This window comes from Falco peregrinus, chromosome 2 (assembly GCF_023634155.1).
Source record: "Falco peregrinus isolate bFalPer1 chromosome 2, bFalPer1.pri, whole genome shotgun sequence".
NCBI classification, from domain to species: Eukaryota; Metazoa; Chordata; class Aves; order Falconiformes; family Falconidae; genus Falco; species Falco peregrinus.
In genome coordinates, this window is record NC_073722.1 from 84,233,770 (window position 1) to 84,253,440 (window position 19,671).

Sequence of the window (19,671 nt, forward strand, 5' to 3'; positions counted from 1 at the left end):
TGCCAGGAGATGTAATCAAATAATATAGTTTTATTTATCTTTTAGGCTTTTTTAAAAGCTATTGAAGATTTTCTGTCATTGCCCAACTGGACTGATGTACCAGAGGTAAGACAAATGGGATTAGATTTGTCAGTTACTTTGGTTGCATAATCTCACGTGGATAGTGGTGAAACTGGTTACCTCCATTATTATTCTTGTTAGGACTTTTTGGCAGTATGACTTAGTATTTTCTGATATGTCACTTTCATATTTACAGTAAAGGTCCCCAGACAAGACAATTATGTAATTTTCTTTTATAATGCTTTTTTAAGGGTTAAAATAAGGAAATTCTATCTGTTGCTGTTTTCACGTATTTCAGGATGAATTAAACAAAATTGTATTTATAAAATAACAGATGCTGTCACTAAAGTAAGTGTTTAATCACTCCTTTTTTAGCACTGAACTTTGATACTTAAAACTTTGTATTTATCTTGTAGATTTATGTTTTTCAATGCATGTGAAACATGATAATAGCTGTTTATGAACCGAAGCTTTGAGAGAGATTTTCCCTAATGTAGGGAAAAGTAACTTTTATCTATGTTCTTTCGCTTCTGGACGGCCTTTTAGAGTGCAGAGAAATAATTGCAGGAGGAACCCAGGAATTTCCTGAGATTTTTGTTTGAATCATAAGGGAGCATGTATTTCAAAACAGAGAGCTTTTTAAACTGAGAGAAGGAGGGGTTAAAGTAAATTAAGATCTTACTGAAGCCTAAAATGATTTTAAGATGGAAAGTTGTCTAATTGATTTAAGTTCTCAGCCTAAAAATCCTTGAGCATGTCTGATGTAAATAGATTTCAGATAAAATAGATTTCCTTTTCATTGACACATAAATTCACTCTGAGATTTTATGGATCAGGTTTCAGCCTGGAGGTTTGTTTTCCAGGGGACATACAAACTCTTCAGAAGTAGTTTTATACTGGGGACCATTTTGATAAAGATGAAAGAAAGGCCAAAGTGCAGTGTCTCAGCTTACATTCCAATAAGGATTTGATACCAGTCTCTATATATTGTCAGAAAAATCTGCTCAGTTCTTGGCCTCATTCTGCTGAATCCTGAGTGTAACTGACTGTCAAATGCTGGTGGGAGAAGAGAGTAGTTTGGAGGCATTCTATAAAACATAGTATTTTATAAGGTCAGGCTCAGGGTGGCATCAGTTTGCGTTATGTTTTATCCACTATATGTGGAAGAGGTTGTGGAGAAAGTCGTGTTTGTCTTTGGACAGTTGAATGGTCAGCCACATGGGAATATAACATGGCACCTTGGCAGTTTGTGCTGTAAAGTGCAGTTTCTTTTGTTGTAGAGCCTTGTCTGTCTTCTTCCCCCAGACTGCTCACATATTTGGAAGTTTAATTCAAATTATTGACAGTGTGATGGCTCATATGACACACAATCTGGATGAAAACTTATTACCTTTAACTGTTGAAGGCACATCATCTGTTGCAGGTAGGATTTAGTAGAAATCTTCTCTCTGGACTGTCTGGATGTCCTAAATGCTTCTGTGCTTGCAACTTCTCCTTTGCCAACATGAAGGAGGAAATCAAAACAGATACTTTTCTCTTTTAAATGCATAACAGTATTTCAGTTGTAGAAAGCTGGCTGTGCAGTCATTCCAGAGGTAATCAGCTCTGACAGTACTTGAGATTATTTGGGGAGGGAGTTTAGAATATGAATTCCATTAAATTAATCTAGTAATACTACGCTAGTAGGTAGTTGAGGAACCTAGAGCTCTTATGCAGCCCTTTGAAGCTGCAGATGTCTGGATGCTACAAAACCTTAATTTTGCAAGGTTTTTGCAAGAAACTGCAAAATAATAGGAATAGTTTTGACCTTTTAGGAGAATTTTATTTTACTGCTGTTTAGCATCCTAGCACCCAAATTGCGTCTGCGTCTTTGGATGTTACAGGTAACAAAGATAGCTTATCTGTTCTGGCATTCTGCTCTGCCTTGGTGAGACCCCTGTGAGGGGGCAAATAACCTGAGCAGTCAATGGTACCGTTAATCACTGCACATACTCACTTGGACACTGGCATTCTCAAATGGAGCAGTGCAGGTCTGAAATGCCTTCAAATGTCAGTGGAAAAGTATGTTATCAATGTGTTTTGCTTGCCTTTGCAGGCTCAGTATTTGAGCATGGGTGAAATGATCCATGGTATATTAACAGTGCATGTACCACCTTCTCTGTCATAAATGAGTCAAATATAAAGGACATTTTTTTATACTCAGGGAATTTGCAGTACTTTCTGCAAACATCTGGGGTTTTAAATTCATGTCTTCCAATGGCTATTAGGAAAGTCTGGTTAAATAATCAAGTAGGTGGTAGAGACTATTGATTTTATCATATTTTTGTTTGGGTTATCACACAGATTATGCCTTGGTCAAAATGCATCCTCAGACTCTGAATTTGTCCCACTATCGATTTCCATCTCGAGGACAGAGTTATATTTTCATTCCCAGTGAAGCTTTTAATGAAAAAGGTAAGGAAAAATTTAAAGGGAGGAGTGGAATGATGTAAACAGGATATCCAAAAATGCAATTTTTGAAATTGCTTGAAAACAGGATTTGGTTTGCTTTATTTTTCCAAGTAACCAATTTGATCACTGTTGATTGTACTAGCTCTAAAGAAGCAGCAGTTGTCTTGTCATACTAATGAATGATTAATGCGGTAGAATTTTCGTATTACTTAAACTAATCTTGAATAATACAGCTGGGCCACGGAGACTGGAGCCATTTAATTTTGGCATCTTTTTACATCAGAGGAGTCATAATTTCATAAATTGTAATCACGTGAACTGGTGATATTTAAGAAATTCCAGGATGTCAGATCAGGTATTACTTACTTCTTCATGCAAAATCGCTCTTAAAATTTTTTATGAAATCGAACTATAAAATGACAGGTTGAAGCAACAGCAGCTACAGAAACAGAACAAAGGTGTAGACTACAGTCAAGGCAAAAAGGCAGAAGTCACAAATCCATACCTAGGCTAAAATTTTAAGTCTCAAAAGCAAGGTATAGCAAAAATCTGAAGCTTTAGTCATGACTCTAAAATAACAGTGTTTGAAGTTAATTACCTATCTTTTAATCAGGGATTGAAGGAACCTATTTACAAAAATATCTACCTACATCCTCAGATCTTTGAAAATCTGACTTTACTCAGTCACCTCTGTTAAAGGATGGTTGGTCCCAATTCGCGAAGAGCAAAGTTAGCTGCAGATAACCTATGCAGTGAGAAAGACTCTTAATAATTACTGAACAGACTACCTGATTTGGGATGATAGCTTTGTTTCTTTGCACTGGCAGGGGACGCTGGCTGGAGACTTCTTTGCAAATGCTCTGAGGCTTGAATAACTATAATTGTTAACCAGCTTGTAACGCTAAAAATAGCATGTGAGGGGACTTTTTTCCTTTCCCACTTTAAGTCCCTCACTATGCATTTTTTTTCTCTTCAGAATATTATCATGCTTGATATTTTGAAGTAATGCAGCCCATTAAATGTTTAACACTTTTTCCCACCCCCCCCCCCCCCCCCCAGCTAAAGCTCACTTCTGAGTAGTTTCAGCTTTCAGGCCACACTTCTACGCTGTCCAAATGAGCGAATGTGAACCTTAAACAGTTGACACTATAAATGTTTGGAACCTGGCAAAAGAGATAGTAAAAGACATCTGCATCACTAACACTTAGAAAATACTCGTATCTCTTCACTGAGATGCTGGTGTACCCATAAATACTTGGAATGCAGGCAGTAAACGGACAGCCAAAGCGGAAAGGGGTTGCCCATGTCTGGGTTTCATAAACTGCCAGTTAAAGTAGGTGGTCGTGTAGTAACCTTGAGATTAGTGTAGCTACTATTGAGACATTGACTGGTATGTCATGTGATACTTTCTAGTGCTATGTGGGGGATTTGCAATTGCAAACAGATTATTTTAACAACTCATTTTAGAGGTACAGTTGTGCAGGGCAGGCATCCTTCTGTTTTGCTTTTGATATCTGTCCCCTGTGCTGCACTGCAAATGTTCGTACTTTTTCACTTACTTAAAGGAATAATATGCAAAGATATGAAAGTCTACAGAAATCAAGGCTCTTAATTAACACAGAGTTTCAGGTCTAGGAGAGAAAGGTTCCTTGCGTAGAACTGTTGCTCTGAGGAATAACTCCTGTTTCCTTTTCACAGCTTGGATTACCATTGTTGGCCTGCTTTACCATGAAGTGCATTATTTCTTTCATAATATTAACCCTATGGATACCAAGTAAGTATCTCAGACTTCTCATGCTGTAACAGCTTGTTTGTTACCTTAGTGATACACCTTCAAACAGTCATTACCAAATGGCATTATCAACTGTAAATAAATTACTAGCCATAATCATGATTCTGCAATATTGAGGACATGTAGAGAGAGAGATTGAAGCTTACTTTAGATATTTTATTTTATGTTGTAGTAAAATAGATCCCTGTAGTGACACATTTGTCTTTCTTTGTCTTTTCCTTCCATTCATCACATCTGGTATTAGAATTTCATAATTTTAATCTGTCTCATAAAAGGAAATTACATCTTTTCTCCTGACACACATAAAGATAGATCTTGCACTTAAAGGAAATGAGTAAGAAAACATCATGTAGCTCTTTAGATAAAATCTGAATCCTAATCCTAGAAACCCACAAGGTAATTTTATAACAGGAGACCAGGCAGTGTTTTAAAGACCTTTTGTTTTATAAGCTGTGTCAATGAAATCACTAGCAGATGAGACAAAGTGCATGCAGACCTGTATACCTCTCAGCAATACAGTTCCGCAGGGAATTTTGGAGACCATTCATGTAAATTATTATATACTTTCCTTTTAAGCTAGTATGACTTTATGGTTTTATTTGATCTTCACTGGGGTACACAGATTAGTTTACACTTCCTCTCAGGTCTTTTCCAGTCTGTGACTTTTTGCTGTGTTTGTGTCAGAGGAAGGAAAGATGCAGCATCTCAGCTGTCATTAACGTCAGGGATTGCCCTCCTTTGTTTATGTACAGTTACATGGAAGGTCATGACCGCAGGAACTCACTTGTGAACTTTAGGGTAAGGTAAAGAATCCTGGTTTATGACCAGATTGATCACATGAGGTAATCACACAGCTATTACTGAATGGCATTTTTTAAATCAAGTAGGCAGCTGTTTGGTTGTTTACCCTGGTCTCTCAAAAATAAGCTCCTAGCAGGTGGATGTAAAGGAACCTTTACGTTAGTGTGCAATATTTCTTACTGACATGAAGAAATGGAGGCAATAATTTATGGTGGCTTAAGTTTTTCAGGCAGGAGGATTCGTGTAATTTATGAAGATAATAAGCTATAATCTCAGCTTCTCAGAGAAAAAGAAATGATATGGTCTTGAGTTAGGTCTAAGTTTAGCAAACATAGTATGATTAAAGATGCTGCATGTCAAACCGCTGTATTCTAGTGCATTGTCAGAGTCTAAATCTCCTGGGGCTCTGATATAGCAAAACATAACAGTTACATCATCTTTGAGTATATTCTCTGAATTTTGTGGTATAGAACAGCCTGGAGACCTATTCCCGTTCCACTGAGTTGTATGTATTTTTTAACACTCATTTTTGAGAAGGAAGGATCTGGCCCTGCTGCAATGTTAAAGAGAAACGCAAAGACACTGGAGAAGAAACATCTTCTAGGTTTTGATAATTAATCCAAACTACTTAAACTGTTTGCAGTAGGTAATGCACTACAGAATCATGTCTATAAAATTTTACACGTGGATCTGTCCAAAACAACATCTAAACCACTAGTAATACGGGGAATGCTAGCTTAGCGATTTCCCTCTGTAGAATCAAACCCCAGGTATTAAAGTTTTAAAAGTGAGTCTGCACTTCTCTTCTGGATGGTTTTCTTTTTTGTGCTGTACTATTATAACTTTTTGTCTTACATTTCAGTAGAGTAACGTTTTTCCAGAGTAGTTTGTTTTAAAGACTTTATGTTTCTTCTAGCACTGGGCTACTTGAACACCTGTAATTTGAAGCCTGTCTACTTTCTTCTTAAGGGCAATTTTTTTTTTCTTTTGTGGTGGAAAGCTAAAACCAGAACTCGGAGCATTTGTGCTGTTCAGGCAGATGACTTCTATTTTCAGACTACATAAATAGCAGTTTCTAAGAGGAGTCGGTTTTGATTCTTTACCAAAAAAGAATCAAAACAAAAAAAGGCTTTGAGCCCTGTTCTGTTTCCAGTCATATACAGTTTGTGTAGCTCTGTCGGAATCCCAATGAAGGTATTCAGATGATGGACTCACTATCATCTAAATTCCAGGGCCACGGTGAAGAAAGACCTGCATATACAAGCACGAAACACAAACATTTTTTCTTGCTTGTGTTGAAGTTTTTTCACACTTCAAAATTCATCTAGCTCTCTAAAGTTAAAACGGCAGATAATGGGTGTAGAAGAAATGCCCACCCTGTTAATCTGTGTAGGGGAAATCTCACAATGTTGCATAGTGGTCTTAACATTACTAGTCCTTCTCTAAACTTAGACTTTTCATATCAGTGTAGCAAATTCTGCCTTCAGATGAACATGCTGGTTACTGGGAGCAGAAGTAATCTCTGATACTGATGTTTTTCTGTGGTCAGAACTAAGGACTGGTGCTTGGGGTTGTGCTAAATTAGTTCTGTTTCATTTGACCTTGCTGATGAACTGAATGAATTTATTTTAATATCTGACATGATATTTTTTTTTTCTGGGGAAAAAAGAAAAGAAACCATTGCAAACAAGTGGCAGATATAAATAAGGTATTTTTAAATGTGCTTTGCAAACTGGCTCTTTCCAGTGGTGTGCTGTTTGGAAACCCACGGTGATGGTTAATTTGCTGTGGCTCATATTTCTCATAGTAAATACCATTCACCATTCATACTGAAGAGTTAGATGACAGAGGCCATTTTACTCCTGCACAATTTGTTACTGACAGCCTAAAAAATTTTGCCCTACAACCAGATGGATCTTAGTTACTTCTAAATGTGTGAAAATGCCAAAGTCATAACTTCTGTCTGAAAGCAGAAATGAAAGGGTTCTTACGTACTGCAAAATTACTTCAGCCTAGAAAAAAAACTTACCTGGACTAATTAGATGATTAGTCAGATTCGGCTGTTTTTATTGTGACCTGACTTACTAACAAACCTAACTGGACATAATCAATTTTTCAAAGTAAAGCTATAAATTACTTTTAAATATATTAATCTGTGTACATTTATTTGCATTATATATAATGTGTTTTACACACTCACATGTATGTGTAATTAGCCTGAAACCCCCAGAAGTTTTCTCCTCACTTAGATTGCTTTGCTTAGGTTATTTTTAGATACTTGTAGGATTCTAATTATCTAAAGCACTTTCAGCAACCTTTACAGAAGAGGAGCATAATGAAGTAGTACTTATGATACCAAGTCTCCTAATGCCTAAAGCTGTTCTCTGTACTTTTTAGCTGTTGTTTCTAGTCCTGTAGGATCCTGAGCACCAGATCTTGCAACCCTATAGAAATTCATTGTCTTGAATGGAAAAAGGAGGTTCTGTGCTCCTGTTGTGGGTGTTGTGGATGAACTAAAAAAAATTTATTGTTCTGCTTCCTTAATATGTTTGTTTCTTTCCAAGGATTGCTGAAGCTGCCGCCTACAAAGGTTGTATGATCTCAGCAACCAGTTATCTCATCTCTATCAGAGTGGAACCTCCACCCAAGTTGTCCCACAATCTGTCAGGATCTCCTCTTATTACCATCCATCTGACCCACAAATTGGTAAGTGAAATGGAAACTACCTGTTTAGGTTATTGTCAAAGCTGTTCAAAACTTCAGTATCTGTCATGACTTTTTTGTATTTCTCTTGTAATTTTTATGGGCGTTTTTAGTAGCAATTCAGATGGCATTTGTGACTACAATATTATGTTTTTCCAGCCATTACATTTCAATGACTTCTGTTTCCATCAGTGCAAAAGGCTGATTAGTGTACATGTTGAAAAAAAAGATGATGTGACAAGTAGAGCTTTAGGCCTTTCTGTATGCATTGCTCTGTGGATGTGTTTGTCCAATCTACAACAGGATGGTATGAATTACCGCTTTCTCGTTAGAGCTGTTAAAACCAAGAATGCACTTATGGTTTTTGCTTTTGGTCTTAATCCACACTGAGACAACTGAGGTGTTCTGAATGTTCTCATGAATAAACCTACAGAAGGAACTCCTTCAAGGGCAGAGACAGGTATGATGAGCATGGTATCTCGTGGAATAGGAGAGAGGCAGGTTTAAATCCCTGTTCAGGTGTGAACTGCCCTTTCTAGAGAGCAGAGCATTCTGAATCTGAGAAACAAGAGACAAGAAATGTGAGGATCTGAGAAAACTCGGAGACAAGTTATATTCAAACTGATCATTTTTGGTAAGACATTTCAGTTTCACTAATTAGCATATTCCAGCCAGAAACTGGAAAAAGAGCTGGTTTTGTTTGCCCTTGGAGAATAAGTTACCTCTTTTTCTTGTCAGTGAAATGTAGAATAGTTGAGTTAAAACTATGAGGTGCTGGCATGAGACGTGTAGCATCTATAACCTACTTAGTGTTGAATGGAAAAGAAAGATCTCAGTTACTAGAAAACATCTCTTTTATGTTCTTCTGAATATTTTATCACGTTTTTTTCAATGGCTGTTTTCAAGCCAATTTATCTTCTTCCTGTTGGGCTACGGATAAAGATGGAGTAGGCTGCAGAAAACAGATATATGACCCTAAGGCATAGAGATGAATAGTGTGTTGCTGACAGCTTTTCAAACTAAGGACTCTCTTCAGTGTCCCTAGGGGCCTTTTGGAGGCGGGCACTTGCAAAGTGAAGACTGTATTTTGTGTAGGTCATTTATAAAATGTACTTTGCTTTATTTATGCAGGTACCTTCTCATGATTTACTGTGATAATTTACTAGCAGGCTGTTAAACCAGTTGGTTTTTATCTTTATGCCTGTTGACTTTCACTGTGAAGATCACTAGGATCTTGGTATACAGTTAAAAATTTTGCATTTATCATCGCTTTCTCTGGTTTAGTCAGCAGAATCCATGAGAATGTGGTATGAACATGTCTGTCTAATGTATCCTGTGTGTAATGGATACAGGTTGATTGGGAGTTTCATACTCCGCCTAGAGCAGTATGTGCTTTGTATTGTGCATCAGAGGAGTGGCTGTTGTCTCTTACAGACCTATTACTGCTGATTGGCAATGCATTCACAGGCAGCCATCTATTATCTACCACAGTATTTATACAGCTACTTCCATTCTGGGGAATGTTCAGGTCTGATCATAAGAACACCTCTTCAGGTGTGACTTGATTTTGGTTTGTGGTGGGGTTTTTTTGTGTGTCTGTGTTTGGGGTTTTTTTTGTTTGTTTTCTGAGTTTTATTTTATTTTTTAAAAGCATTGCGGGAAATGGGGAAACTTACCCCATTGTGTTAACAGCACTGAAAAAGTAGCTCAGTGCTGTCTGAAATCAGTCCGTAAATACATGTCAGTGCATTTGCGTTTAAAGTTCTCCTAATTTATAATGGAAGGGGTGAAGTATTTCTAAATGTGTAGTGAGCATGATCTTAAACTCTGTTCAATAAACTATGTTGGGATAATTGTGCTAGATTTTGCTCTTAGGCATACAACCCTGAAAGGAGATGGATAAAGCACAAAAGGTGCATCCCTCTGAAAGGCAGGGAACCCTTCATCTGCTTACCTATTCCCTCAAGTAATAATCTGCTGCTGGCTTTTACATTTTATTAACTGGTACCATTCTGTTACTTTGACAAGAAGTTTAAGAGGTGCAGTGACATTTTTGCTTCACAAGTACTGTTAGAAAATTCATAATCTCATTGTGTTTTTTACCCCTGAACAGTTTGTGGACTTGAATTAGAAACAGCTCCAGTGGTGGACTAAACATCCATTTCTCCAGTGTTTTTCAAATCAAAATTAAATGCAACTGTGTGGGATATTTTCTATGCCTGTTCCAGAACCTGATTTCAGTGTTATCTGATGGTGAAACACTTTGTGTATCTCCTAGCTTGGTTTCTAAAATTCCTTTTAAAATTTCAAATTAGATGTAAAAAAATCCAAATGCTAAAACACTTTCAAATACCAAAACATTCTGAAATCATCAGATGTGTGAAACAGAAAATCTGCTTTGACCTCATAAAATATTTTATTTAATTTATTTGCCATATTTCATTTATATTGTTTTCCCAGTGGAAGAGTATAATCTAGTGTCAGAATAGGTGTTTAAAAGGAGAACTTGGCAAAAAAGTTTGTAAAGAGAATTAATAAAGCTATAGTATGAGATCTGGGCAATGGGAATACATCTAGTTATCTGCTCTGCCTTTCTTGTGTTTTTTTTTTTTTTGCTGATGGTGTGACTTTGCTAAAAAAAAAACCTATTAGTGAGCAACAGAACCAACCCAAATGCCTCTGGCTATCTTGTATATGGATTCCAAATTCTGTGAGTATTCTTTAGAAACAAAGATATAGTGTAGGTAGAAATAAACTGAATTTTTGTCTGTGAGGAAGATGTGCAGTGAGGAGTTGTGAGTAGAATGTGTGCAGCTCTGCTGAAGTGGTAAATGCATTGAACTTGATAGGAAGACTGCTTGTCTCTGACACCTATTGCTTTGGGAATATAATTTCTCTTCTGGCTTTTAATTAGTAGGTATGTTTAATATCAGGGAATGGATGAATAGATTATACCTTCCAGTTGTTATACATAAGTATGTCAACGGTGGGCCAAATGTGTTCTCTTTAACTTTGCTGTGTCTCCAGTGAATTCCATGGAATAGTTTAAAAATATGTAGATTTAGACAATTGTAAATCTACTTAAGTAAATTACTTAAACAAATTTACAGAAGTTAGTTCAAGCAGCTCAGGAAATGACTACATGTCTCTGAAAGCTTTCATATGATAGCAGCACGGGTCCTTTCTATCATACTGCATATTATTTTACTGTCTGAAGCGGTTTCATTCAGTTGAGTATGATTACTTATGAAATAGAAGTAGAATTTAATATGTAAAAGAAATTCTGGCTGCAAGATCACTATGTTCAAGTACGTACTTTAAAGTGTAACAGTCAAGCTATTTATGTAAGTTTATGACTGAATATAATAATTAAACCAAGAGCATAAAATCTGGCTTAGAAACCTGTTTCATCCATTAAAATACTGCTTGCTTACTTGCTTGTAATAATGGAAGAAGCATTTGAAGTGGATACCAGTCCCATAGTTGCCAGTTTGTTCCACGTAATGTTCTCAGTTTAAGAGGGAATTGTAATAAGAAAAAGTAAAAAATAAGTCCAAACAAATAGTTTTTCTCTATTAAAATTTAAGTTTGAGTCTGACTTTTTTTCGGCTGATCTGTGGAGTCTACTGGATTTTACAAGTATAAAAATAAGAGGATTGAAAGAATATTGTTTCTTGTACTGATTGTAGTGGTGCTTGGCCCAGCTCAATTAAATTTTATATCTTTTTCTTCTACTGTGTCTAGTAGGAAAAGTGTCAATCATTGAGCAACAGAAAACAAAAGGAAGAAAATAAAACGTCTTGTTTAGGAAATAGGTACAAAGAAAATGTCTGTGAACTGAATATCACCTCTTGAATCAAAACTTCACAGAGCATTTATCATTCTACAGCCTATCGCACTGTTAAATCTCCTCTCGAGCAATGATTCTCTGGGTTTGTATGAAACTGTCTGTGTTTCTTATCAGCTTTTAGGACCTCGTCAGATGATCAAATTTCTGTTTCTCATTGAAACATGAGGCAATACAAACTGATGCTAATATCTACTCAATTAGGTAAGGATGCAGGGCATATTTGTAAATGACACGTTAATGCTTCCTTTTCTAGAGAGCACCATAGGGCAGTGGGCAGGGTGCACAGCCTGAGGGGGAGGCTAAACTGGTGCTGTGGGTCACAGGAGCTGAGAAGTTAATACATAGGCTGTTCACTTCAGGGATATGAGGACTAGGGAGGCTAGACCACAGACTCACCTCCATCAGAGAGGACATTTAAAAGAGGACATCAGTAATTACAGCAGTTAGCCCATGATGTTCAGGCTAACAGCTGGATTCTCATGGAACCAGTATTGCTGCTTGACATGCTTTCTATCAACAGAGCAGGCAGAAAATTTTCTGGTCAAGCTTCCATTAGTGGAAAATGGTTTTCTGACTTAAAATAGAAGTTCTCATGGATCAGGATGAATGTCATCCCATTTTTTTCACAGGATAAAAATATTACTTATTTAATTCTTCTTATGAAGTAAAGACTCCCTACAGATAAGATAGATATGTACATTTTACTACTTGTAGTGTTATTTTTGCTTTAATTGTCACTATTCTAACAAGTTTGTTTTGTTGCACAGTCCTCCAAACCAATTATTCTGTTATTCTTCCCTTTTCTTTTGTCTTATGAAAATATTAATAGCTTTAGAAAGACTGTTTTGCAAGAAGACTTCATCAGGGATTTAAAATTAATTTATTTGGATCAGAATATAAAGTGAATAAGTGTTTTATTCTTTCTACCATTCTGAATAATGCTCTGTCCACTCTTCCTGTCCACCATGTCAATACAATACAATACACAATGACATAGCTAGGGCTGAAAAGCAGTTCCTGTTTCCATTCTCTGTAGATACAAGATAGCTTTTCCTGTGATAACTGGGGATCATTGAGGGCCTTTTTGCTTGAGACTTCTTACATATTGAATTACATTCATGGATCTTTTCAATGACCGTCCCTTCCTTCCCACTGCTTATGGTACAAGATGAAGATGAGAGAGAACCAAGTAGTACTTTGTGACACTCTAGACTCAGCTCTATCGTTGTAATTCTGCTAAGCTGTTTTATTAATAGTCAAATTTTCAATATCATTAAATATTTGATTCTGTTGATTCAGTGTTTGTCACAATAGTCATGCCAGTCAACATACACCCATGCAAATAATGGGAAGAGCTTGCTTAGTATGTACATATTGTTTTCTTTCTATAGCTGACCTGGAATACAGCGAGGCAAAGGTTGAAACGCAAGATGATTATGTTCTTTGACAGCTAGTATTGCCTGTAATTGCAGTATATTCAGTGTGAACATGTGTTTTCCTCTAAACTTACCAGCTCCTTGATGTACCTGCTGACCGTAGTATGTGGTAGTCTCTGTAGTTCTAGAAACTGGAACACTTCTGGCCCATCAAGAAAAATTGGAGTAATAATAAGGTAAATAGTGAGAGGATCAACAGTGGTAAGCATTGGTCATGTCTAGCAAATGTGTGTTATGGTGGAAAATGTGGCTGCATGGTACTTAAGGGAGCCCTTGGTGAACTTAAACTGAAAGAAATAGCTATGTTCCTACTGGGTAGCTACTCACATCAAACTCACTGTTACAGCGTGGCACATGCATTGGTGATTTTAACAGCAAGTCCAAAGACCAAAACAGTAAAGATACAGTTAAGCTAGATCCATGCTCCTTAGTGGAGCCACCCTGAGGCATATAATTTTGGCTTTAGTATTGAATGGACATAAAGAATTTGAATGTGGGCTTGTATTAAGTGTTAAACTTTGCAAATTGTCCAGGATTTCTTCGGAAAAGCTTTAGATTATATTCCTAACATCCTGGTCAAAGATGATCGACAAAACTTCAGATGATGGACATACAGTGTCTTCAGAAAGACATCATTCTTCATAACTGTAAAGATGACAAGTTAAATTAAAGATGCATTTTTTTAATTATTTCTTTTACATAGGTTGCAGTATTTGTTCTAATATAAATATTACATTTATCAGCAAAATTTTGCCTAAGCCCTCTAAGGGACAAAACTTGATATGTTACCATAGTCAGTTGTTAGTCAGGAACATTTCAGTGAAAGGCAGACTTTTTTTGCCTGATTTTAAAAATGATGATGCTCTGCTCTTCAGCAACTTACTGTCTCCAGCAAAAAAGATAACAGGAATCAACTAACACCTTTGGTGTGTATGGGATGGTGTGAAGACTGATAGTAGTTTGCAGCTGGAGAAGACTTAATCTTGAGCTGTCCAGATGTTTTGCAGTGGAGCAACAGTACTTTTTGTAAAATGATTATCCTACAAAAAAATCTGTTTCTAGCAAGATGTTTTTCCCAGCAGGAGCAACTAGAGAAGAACTAACATTTCATTTATGTGATCCAAGAAATTACAGCACAGGGTAGAAATTTAGACTAGATGAATGTCAAGGCTGAAATGCATACACAACATGCTCTGGCAAGTGTCAGAAGGGGTAACAGAGGCAGAAATGGTGCAAAATTGCACCAACATTTTGGGGAATCCATAGGGCTATGTACCGTAGACCTTGATCTTTGTCAACACTGAAGTCACTTTTTGACACTGTCTTGGGGACAAAGTAAGTAGCTATAAATTCTTGTCTTTCCTGACAAGGAAGCTGACCATCTTTCAGCACCTTAGAAATACCAGCTTGGTATAAATCCAGGCATGTTTGGTGCAGAGAGGGTAAAGGACAGACTGAGGTCATGAGACAAAAGGGGGAATATTCCTACCCTGGGTAATGCACCAGAGCACACTGTGCTTCTCACTGCCTTGTTGATCCCTTGACTGATACCATAGAGAAAATTGCCTTATGCTGGAAGCAAAATTTTTGTACTCGATTCAACCACATTGAGGCTTCTGTAGTTTTTTCCAGGGCTTTATTTTCCCTTTCTTTTTTGCAGAAGTGCCATGTGTGCAGCTGCAGTTTTGGAGAATTATAAAGTCTTGGCTGTTAGAGGGCCTCACTTGAAGATTAGATACAAACTGGGAAATCTTAATGTAGCTGTTTTTTCCTCCAAATCATAGAATCATAGTTTTTAGATTATATATATATATATATGTGTGTGTGTGTGTGTGTGTGTATGTATGTATTTGTATAAATATGTCTCTAATACAGTTAATGCAAATGCCACATTAGAGATTTGTTTGATTCTGGAGGAAAAAATGTGTTTTACTAAGATACTACCACGTTAGAACTAACTAACGTTGTTCCATCTTATTCCTTTGCTCTACGTGGTTCATTTTCACAAATGTAGTGCTTGGGGAGTTGTCTGCATGACCATGAAGCATTAGTCTTTCTTACCATATTATTACACTGAATCATTCAAACAAGCTGCTTCTCTCCTCATTTTTTTGACCATCTCCTCTCTCAGTCATTTCTCTTGCTTCTGCTGTTTTACTTTCTGCAATGAATGTTTCCCATCAGAACCCCACAGTGAGCTGCTTCCTCTGCTGCTCTCTAGAGTGCTTCATCAATGCAGCTTTACCAGCTTTTCCTGTTAATCCCATCTCATATTCTGACTTCCTTAAACCTCAAGAACCAGGAATCATATGAAAGCATCAGCATTCATTGTTAAGTGCAGCCTGCATATCTGGGAAGTGCTCTCTTGGAGTCCTCCTTTGGAGATGGTAAAGTACAGGGAGAAGATAGACCTCCTCTCCTCTTAACTGTGCTCCCATTATAAAAAACTGGTGGTAGTCCTCTTGCAGTTCAAGGGGATAGAGAACAAGGTTAAGGAACTTCACTGAGGTTTTAATGAGGCAGTGGGGCTTTTTCCTCTAAAAGGTACCTGAATCTCATCCTTCTATCTGTTGCCTTTTGCCCGGCCAGGAGCATGCTATATCCCAAGGTTTGTTTAACATCATTACTGATAGGAAAATAAAATGAGAGAATAACCAATTCCCATTTGTAAACAAATATTAGTGCTACCATGAGAGAGACAAATCCATATGGAGCCAATTTATTTTTATGGCGAGTTAAGTGTTGACTAATTTATATATGGATCAAGGAAAAACAATGACTTTTGCCCACATCTGCAGATCAGGGGTATCATTTTTCACTGGGTGGACTTTGCCAGAAAAAACTTGAATAAAATACAATTAAAACTATGACTCTTACAGATTGTACTGTAATTAAGGAAAAAAAAAAGCTCGTAATTTAAAAATCAATACAAAGTTTAGCACTTTGTTGCAAAAGTTAAATTCTCGCTATAAAGAATACAGAAAATCCATTGAGTTCAAATGAGAAATGGACATAGTTGCAGCTAATTTTCTTGCTCCTGGGCAACCTTAAAATACCAGTAGTCATTATGATGATATATGGCATCTCTTAACAATACAGCAATGGTTCTGTATCGTTAATGTTATTAACAGAAACATCCCAAGACTTATTTTCTCATAGGAATCCATTCTAAAAGCCTGGAAATATGCAGTAACAAAAAAATTATAGATTTTCATTAAGCACATTGAAGATTGCCCGTTGAAAGAATCGGGATTGCATTGTAATAAGCTGTAATTCATAGAAGGTTTCATTTTCATGTCAGAACAGACTTAAGCCTTTGGAAGTGCAGTACTTTCCCTGTGTTACCACTCATTTGTCATGAAACAAGTCCTCTATATGTCTTTGTAAATGAGCCCTTTGCCTTTGAGGTGGATATTGCAACAGGAGCGGGGACATCATGAAGTGATTTAATGTTTTTGGAAGTATTCAAGTAAAGTTTGCTTTCGGTTTTAAGTTTAGTTGCTGACTTTTATTCTTTGGGCATGCTAGGTTCCACTTAGTACCTATAAAATTACCTCTTGCCTAAAGAAAATAACTACTGGTGACTGGAACCAAGTGTTATCAATCTACAGCAAAAAGCATTTGCTTTTTCTTTCAAATTGCTGCTTCCAAGTGACAGTGCATCAGGAGCTGGAGGTCAGTCAATACCAAGCAATAAACGTTGAAAAATCTTGCTGACTTATAAAATAAGCCCAGAACATAATTCCACAGTTATCCTCTTTTACAGAGCTGTGGCATCTTGTGCCTCTGATTGAATATTTGTCACAGGAGGAGAAGAGAAAATTATGGGGTTTATATTTGACATGATCAAGTCTGGTCCAGTGGTGTAGAGTTCTGTCGCAGCTGTGAACAACATTTTAAAATCCAGTTTAGTTCCTTCTATTTAAGTTCCTCATCAGTGACTACATCCTCAAAGCATCCTTGTGTGTGGTGATGGCTTATTGCAGGAGTTCCAGCTAGTTGTGCTACACTTAACGAACTGTCAGTGTTTCTGCTATAAAACATTGCGTTTCTTTGCACAATGTTAATACAGATATATATTTAGATGTTATGAAAAAAAGTTACTGCGGTGGTGAAGTAGCCAACATTCAGTTGGTAAGTTTGTTTAAAATTATAAACAGAAAAGTAAAAATAACATACCACCAGTCCCTAATCCCCAGTGTGAGCACAGATCCTGTAAAACATCTCTGGATGAGGTCAAGCTGTTTTGAAGTTGCAGAAGTAAACTGTAGGATTTTAAACAGAAAAAGCTGGATTTAGACTCAAAATGCCCAAATTCTATTTTGTTTTTCTCTGTAAGCTCAGAAATAGGTTTGCTGATTGAGAATTTCAAATTCACTAGAGTATGGCACTTGGAGAGAGTATCTTTCTAAAACTGTTTTGTAGAGAGATCTATTAAATATAAAGGGTAAAACTCTGATTTAATCACAATCCGTGGTAGAACTGCTGACTCCCATGAAGCTGAGCTTTCACTCCTCACTCTATGGTGATCTTATGTTGCTTTCAGACTGGTACAACTCCATTCTCCATTATTCATAACAATTTGAAGAGAAAAAAGAATCAAGTCCAAACACTAAAAATAAATACTTGTTTCAGGTAATATGTCTGTTGATTTTACTGCCAGTGTTTTTCAATAAGTAGAAATCTAATGCTAGTGCATTGCTACCTCTCCTTTAGTTACGTCTTGAATAATCCATGTAAAAGGAAGAAGAGAAACGACTTTCTGGATCCTCTGGACCTATTAACTCAACTCTAGGCAGGTTCAACTCAGTTTGTCTTCCAGATCAATGTGACTGAATTCCAGATAAGGCACTGTGGTGGAGGGATGTTTAAAGAAAGATGTTCTTTTCTGTTTTCCTTGATTTGTTACCTTGATCCTTCACATTTCAGCAGCGTCACATTATGTGATATCTGGCTTCGTACTGGAACTCTTACACACACTGCCAAGCTTTTAAGATCTAGATTTTCCTGAGCTGTTTATCTTATTATTTTTTACTGTGTTCTCACATATGAGAACCACAGAGAAGACCATGTACCTAATTGATGAGAATTGCTCTTAAGCCAGTTTTCTGTCTCTAACACCTTATGTGTATCTCATAGGCAGAATTGCCATGATACCACTTGTTGCACAGGATGAGTCCTAGCGGTTAAATGGACCTGTATTTATGAGGAGTACAGTAAAGGAAATCTGGACTAATAATTTCTGAAAATGGAAAGGTCTGTCAGCATGCATATTAAGTAAATGAACAACGAGTGGAAAGTGCACTACAAAATTTTTCACTAGTTGTTTCAGCGGAAGAGCCATCTGTGACTGTATTTGTTCAATCTAATTTATATTTTACTGCTTTCAGTAGTCTGGGGTTTGAACAACCTGTTGTATAGTCTCCTTGAGATAGTTTGGTGTAACAGTTGCTGGTTTTTTTGTACTGGTGGTGACTTCAAAACATCAGCACTGAATGTCGAGGAAACTAGGCTGCTTTTATTAATTGTGCATAGTTTGAACTCTTTGCTCATGCTGTTTTGCCTTTTAGATTGTGCATTTACATTTCTCGCTTGCCAATCCAAGACATTATCATATGGTTCTATTCAAGTTTCTAGTCTTCTGGCCTGTCTGCCCATGTCTCTGTGAAACCTTTTAAGCTTGCGGGAATGATTTATATGGCATGAGTGACCAATACTTAAATGAATATAAACAAATGATGCTTCATGCAGAAAATAGTAAACATACAAAATCTGCTTTTGTCTTTCTGATTTATGTTTAGTTGCCTTGGAAACATACGTAAAAATTACTTATAAGGGTAAGGTAATGAAAGGCTAACTGTTGTGAAGATGGAATATGTTTTGAAAAGAATCGGGTCTTCTGCATGTACTCTGGTTTAGAACACACTTGTGGAAAAGGCCATAGGCTGTTTTTAATCACTTTTTTTGTAGGTGTGGAGTGTCCAAAGGAGTACAAGGTCTAGAAGGTGATTATAAATCATGGAATATTTGAGGTTTCTGAACATGAAGCTCCTCTGTGTGGTCTTGCAATTAAGATGGATTTGACCAGGATTTTTCTTTTTTTAAGTTGCATGTTGACATGTTACACACATTAGACATTAACAATGAATGCAAGGGAGTTTGGTATAGTTTTGTGGAACTGAAAAAGCTTTGTTTGTGGTAGTGAGGGTTGCCAAATTGTCTTCAACTTTTATCTGGTGATAAAATAGTAGTGGATATCCAAATAGTAGTTAAATAGGATGAATTTATGGTTAGGAAGAGGAGGTTTGGAAAACTCCTGCAAGTCCACTTAATTACAAATTGATTTTTTTAAATTTTTTTCTTCTTTTTAAATAGTCACAGTTTCTGTAGGAAAATGCTGTGAATATTGCCTTGGGCCACTAAATGGGAAATCTAGAATATGACACACATTCAGAGTGGAGTCCTCACGACCATAATGGTGAAATGGGAAGGGTTGAAAGAGCGATACCAGTTATACAGCCTAATAGAGGCAAAGATTATTGCTCTGCTGCTGGTGATGAGTGGCATTAATACAGAAA

The 19,671-nt window shown here is 36.8% G+C and overlaps 1 protein-coding gene across 3 annotated transcripts in view; it reads left to right on the forward strand.

The window, feature by feature from the left end:
- ADGRD1 (adhesion G protein-coupled receptor D1) overlaps nt 1–19,671 on the forward strand; it is a 160,963-nt gene that overhangs the window by 27,472 nt on the left and 113,820 nt on the right. For all 3 annotated transcript variants that reach the window (XM_027780871.2, XM_027780870.2, XM_005233302.4), the window contains 5 exons: nt 46–105; nt 1,366–1,483; nt 2,404–2,514; nt 4,210–4,285; nt 7,669–7,810. In XM_027780871.2, the coding sequence (XP_027636672.1) occupies nt 46–105; nt 1,366–1,483; nt 2,404–2,514; nt 4,210–4,285; nt 7,669–7,810 (507 nt within the window). The remainder of the gene's footprint in view (nt 1–45; nt 106–1,365; nt 1,484–2,403; nt 2,515–4,209; nt 4,286–7,668; nt 7,811–19,671) is intronic.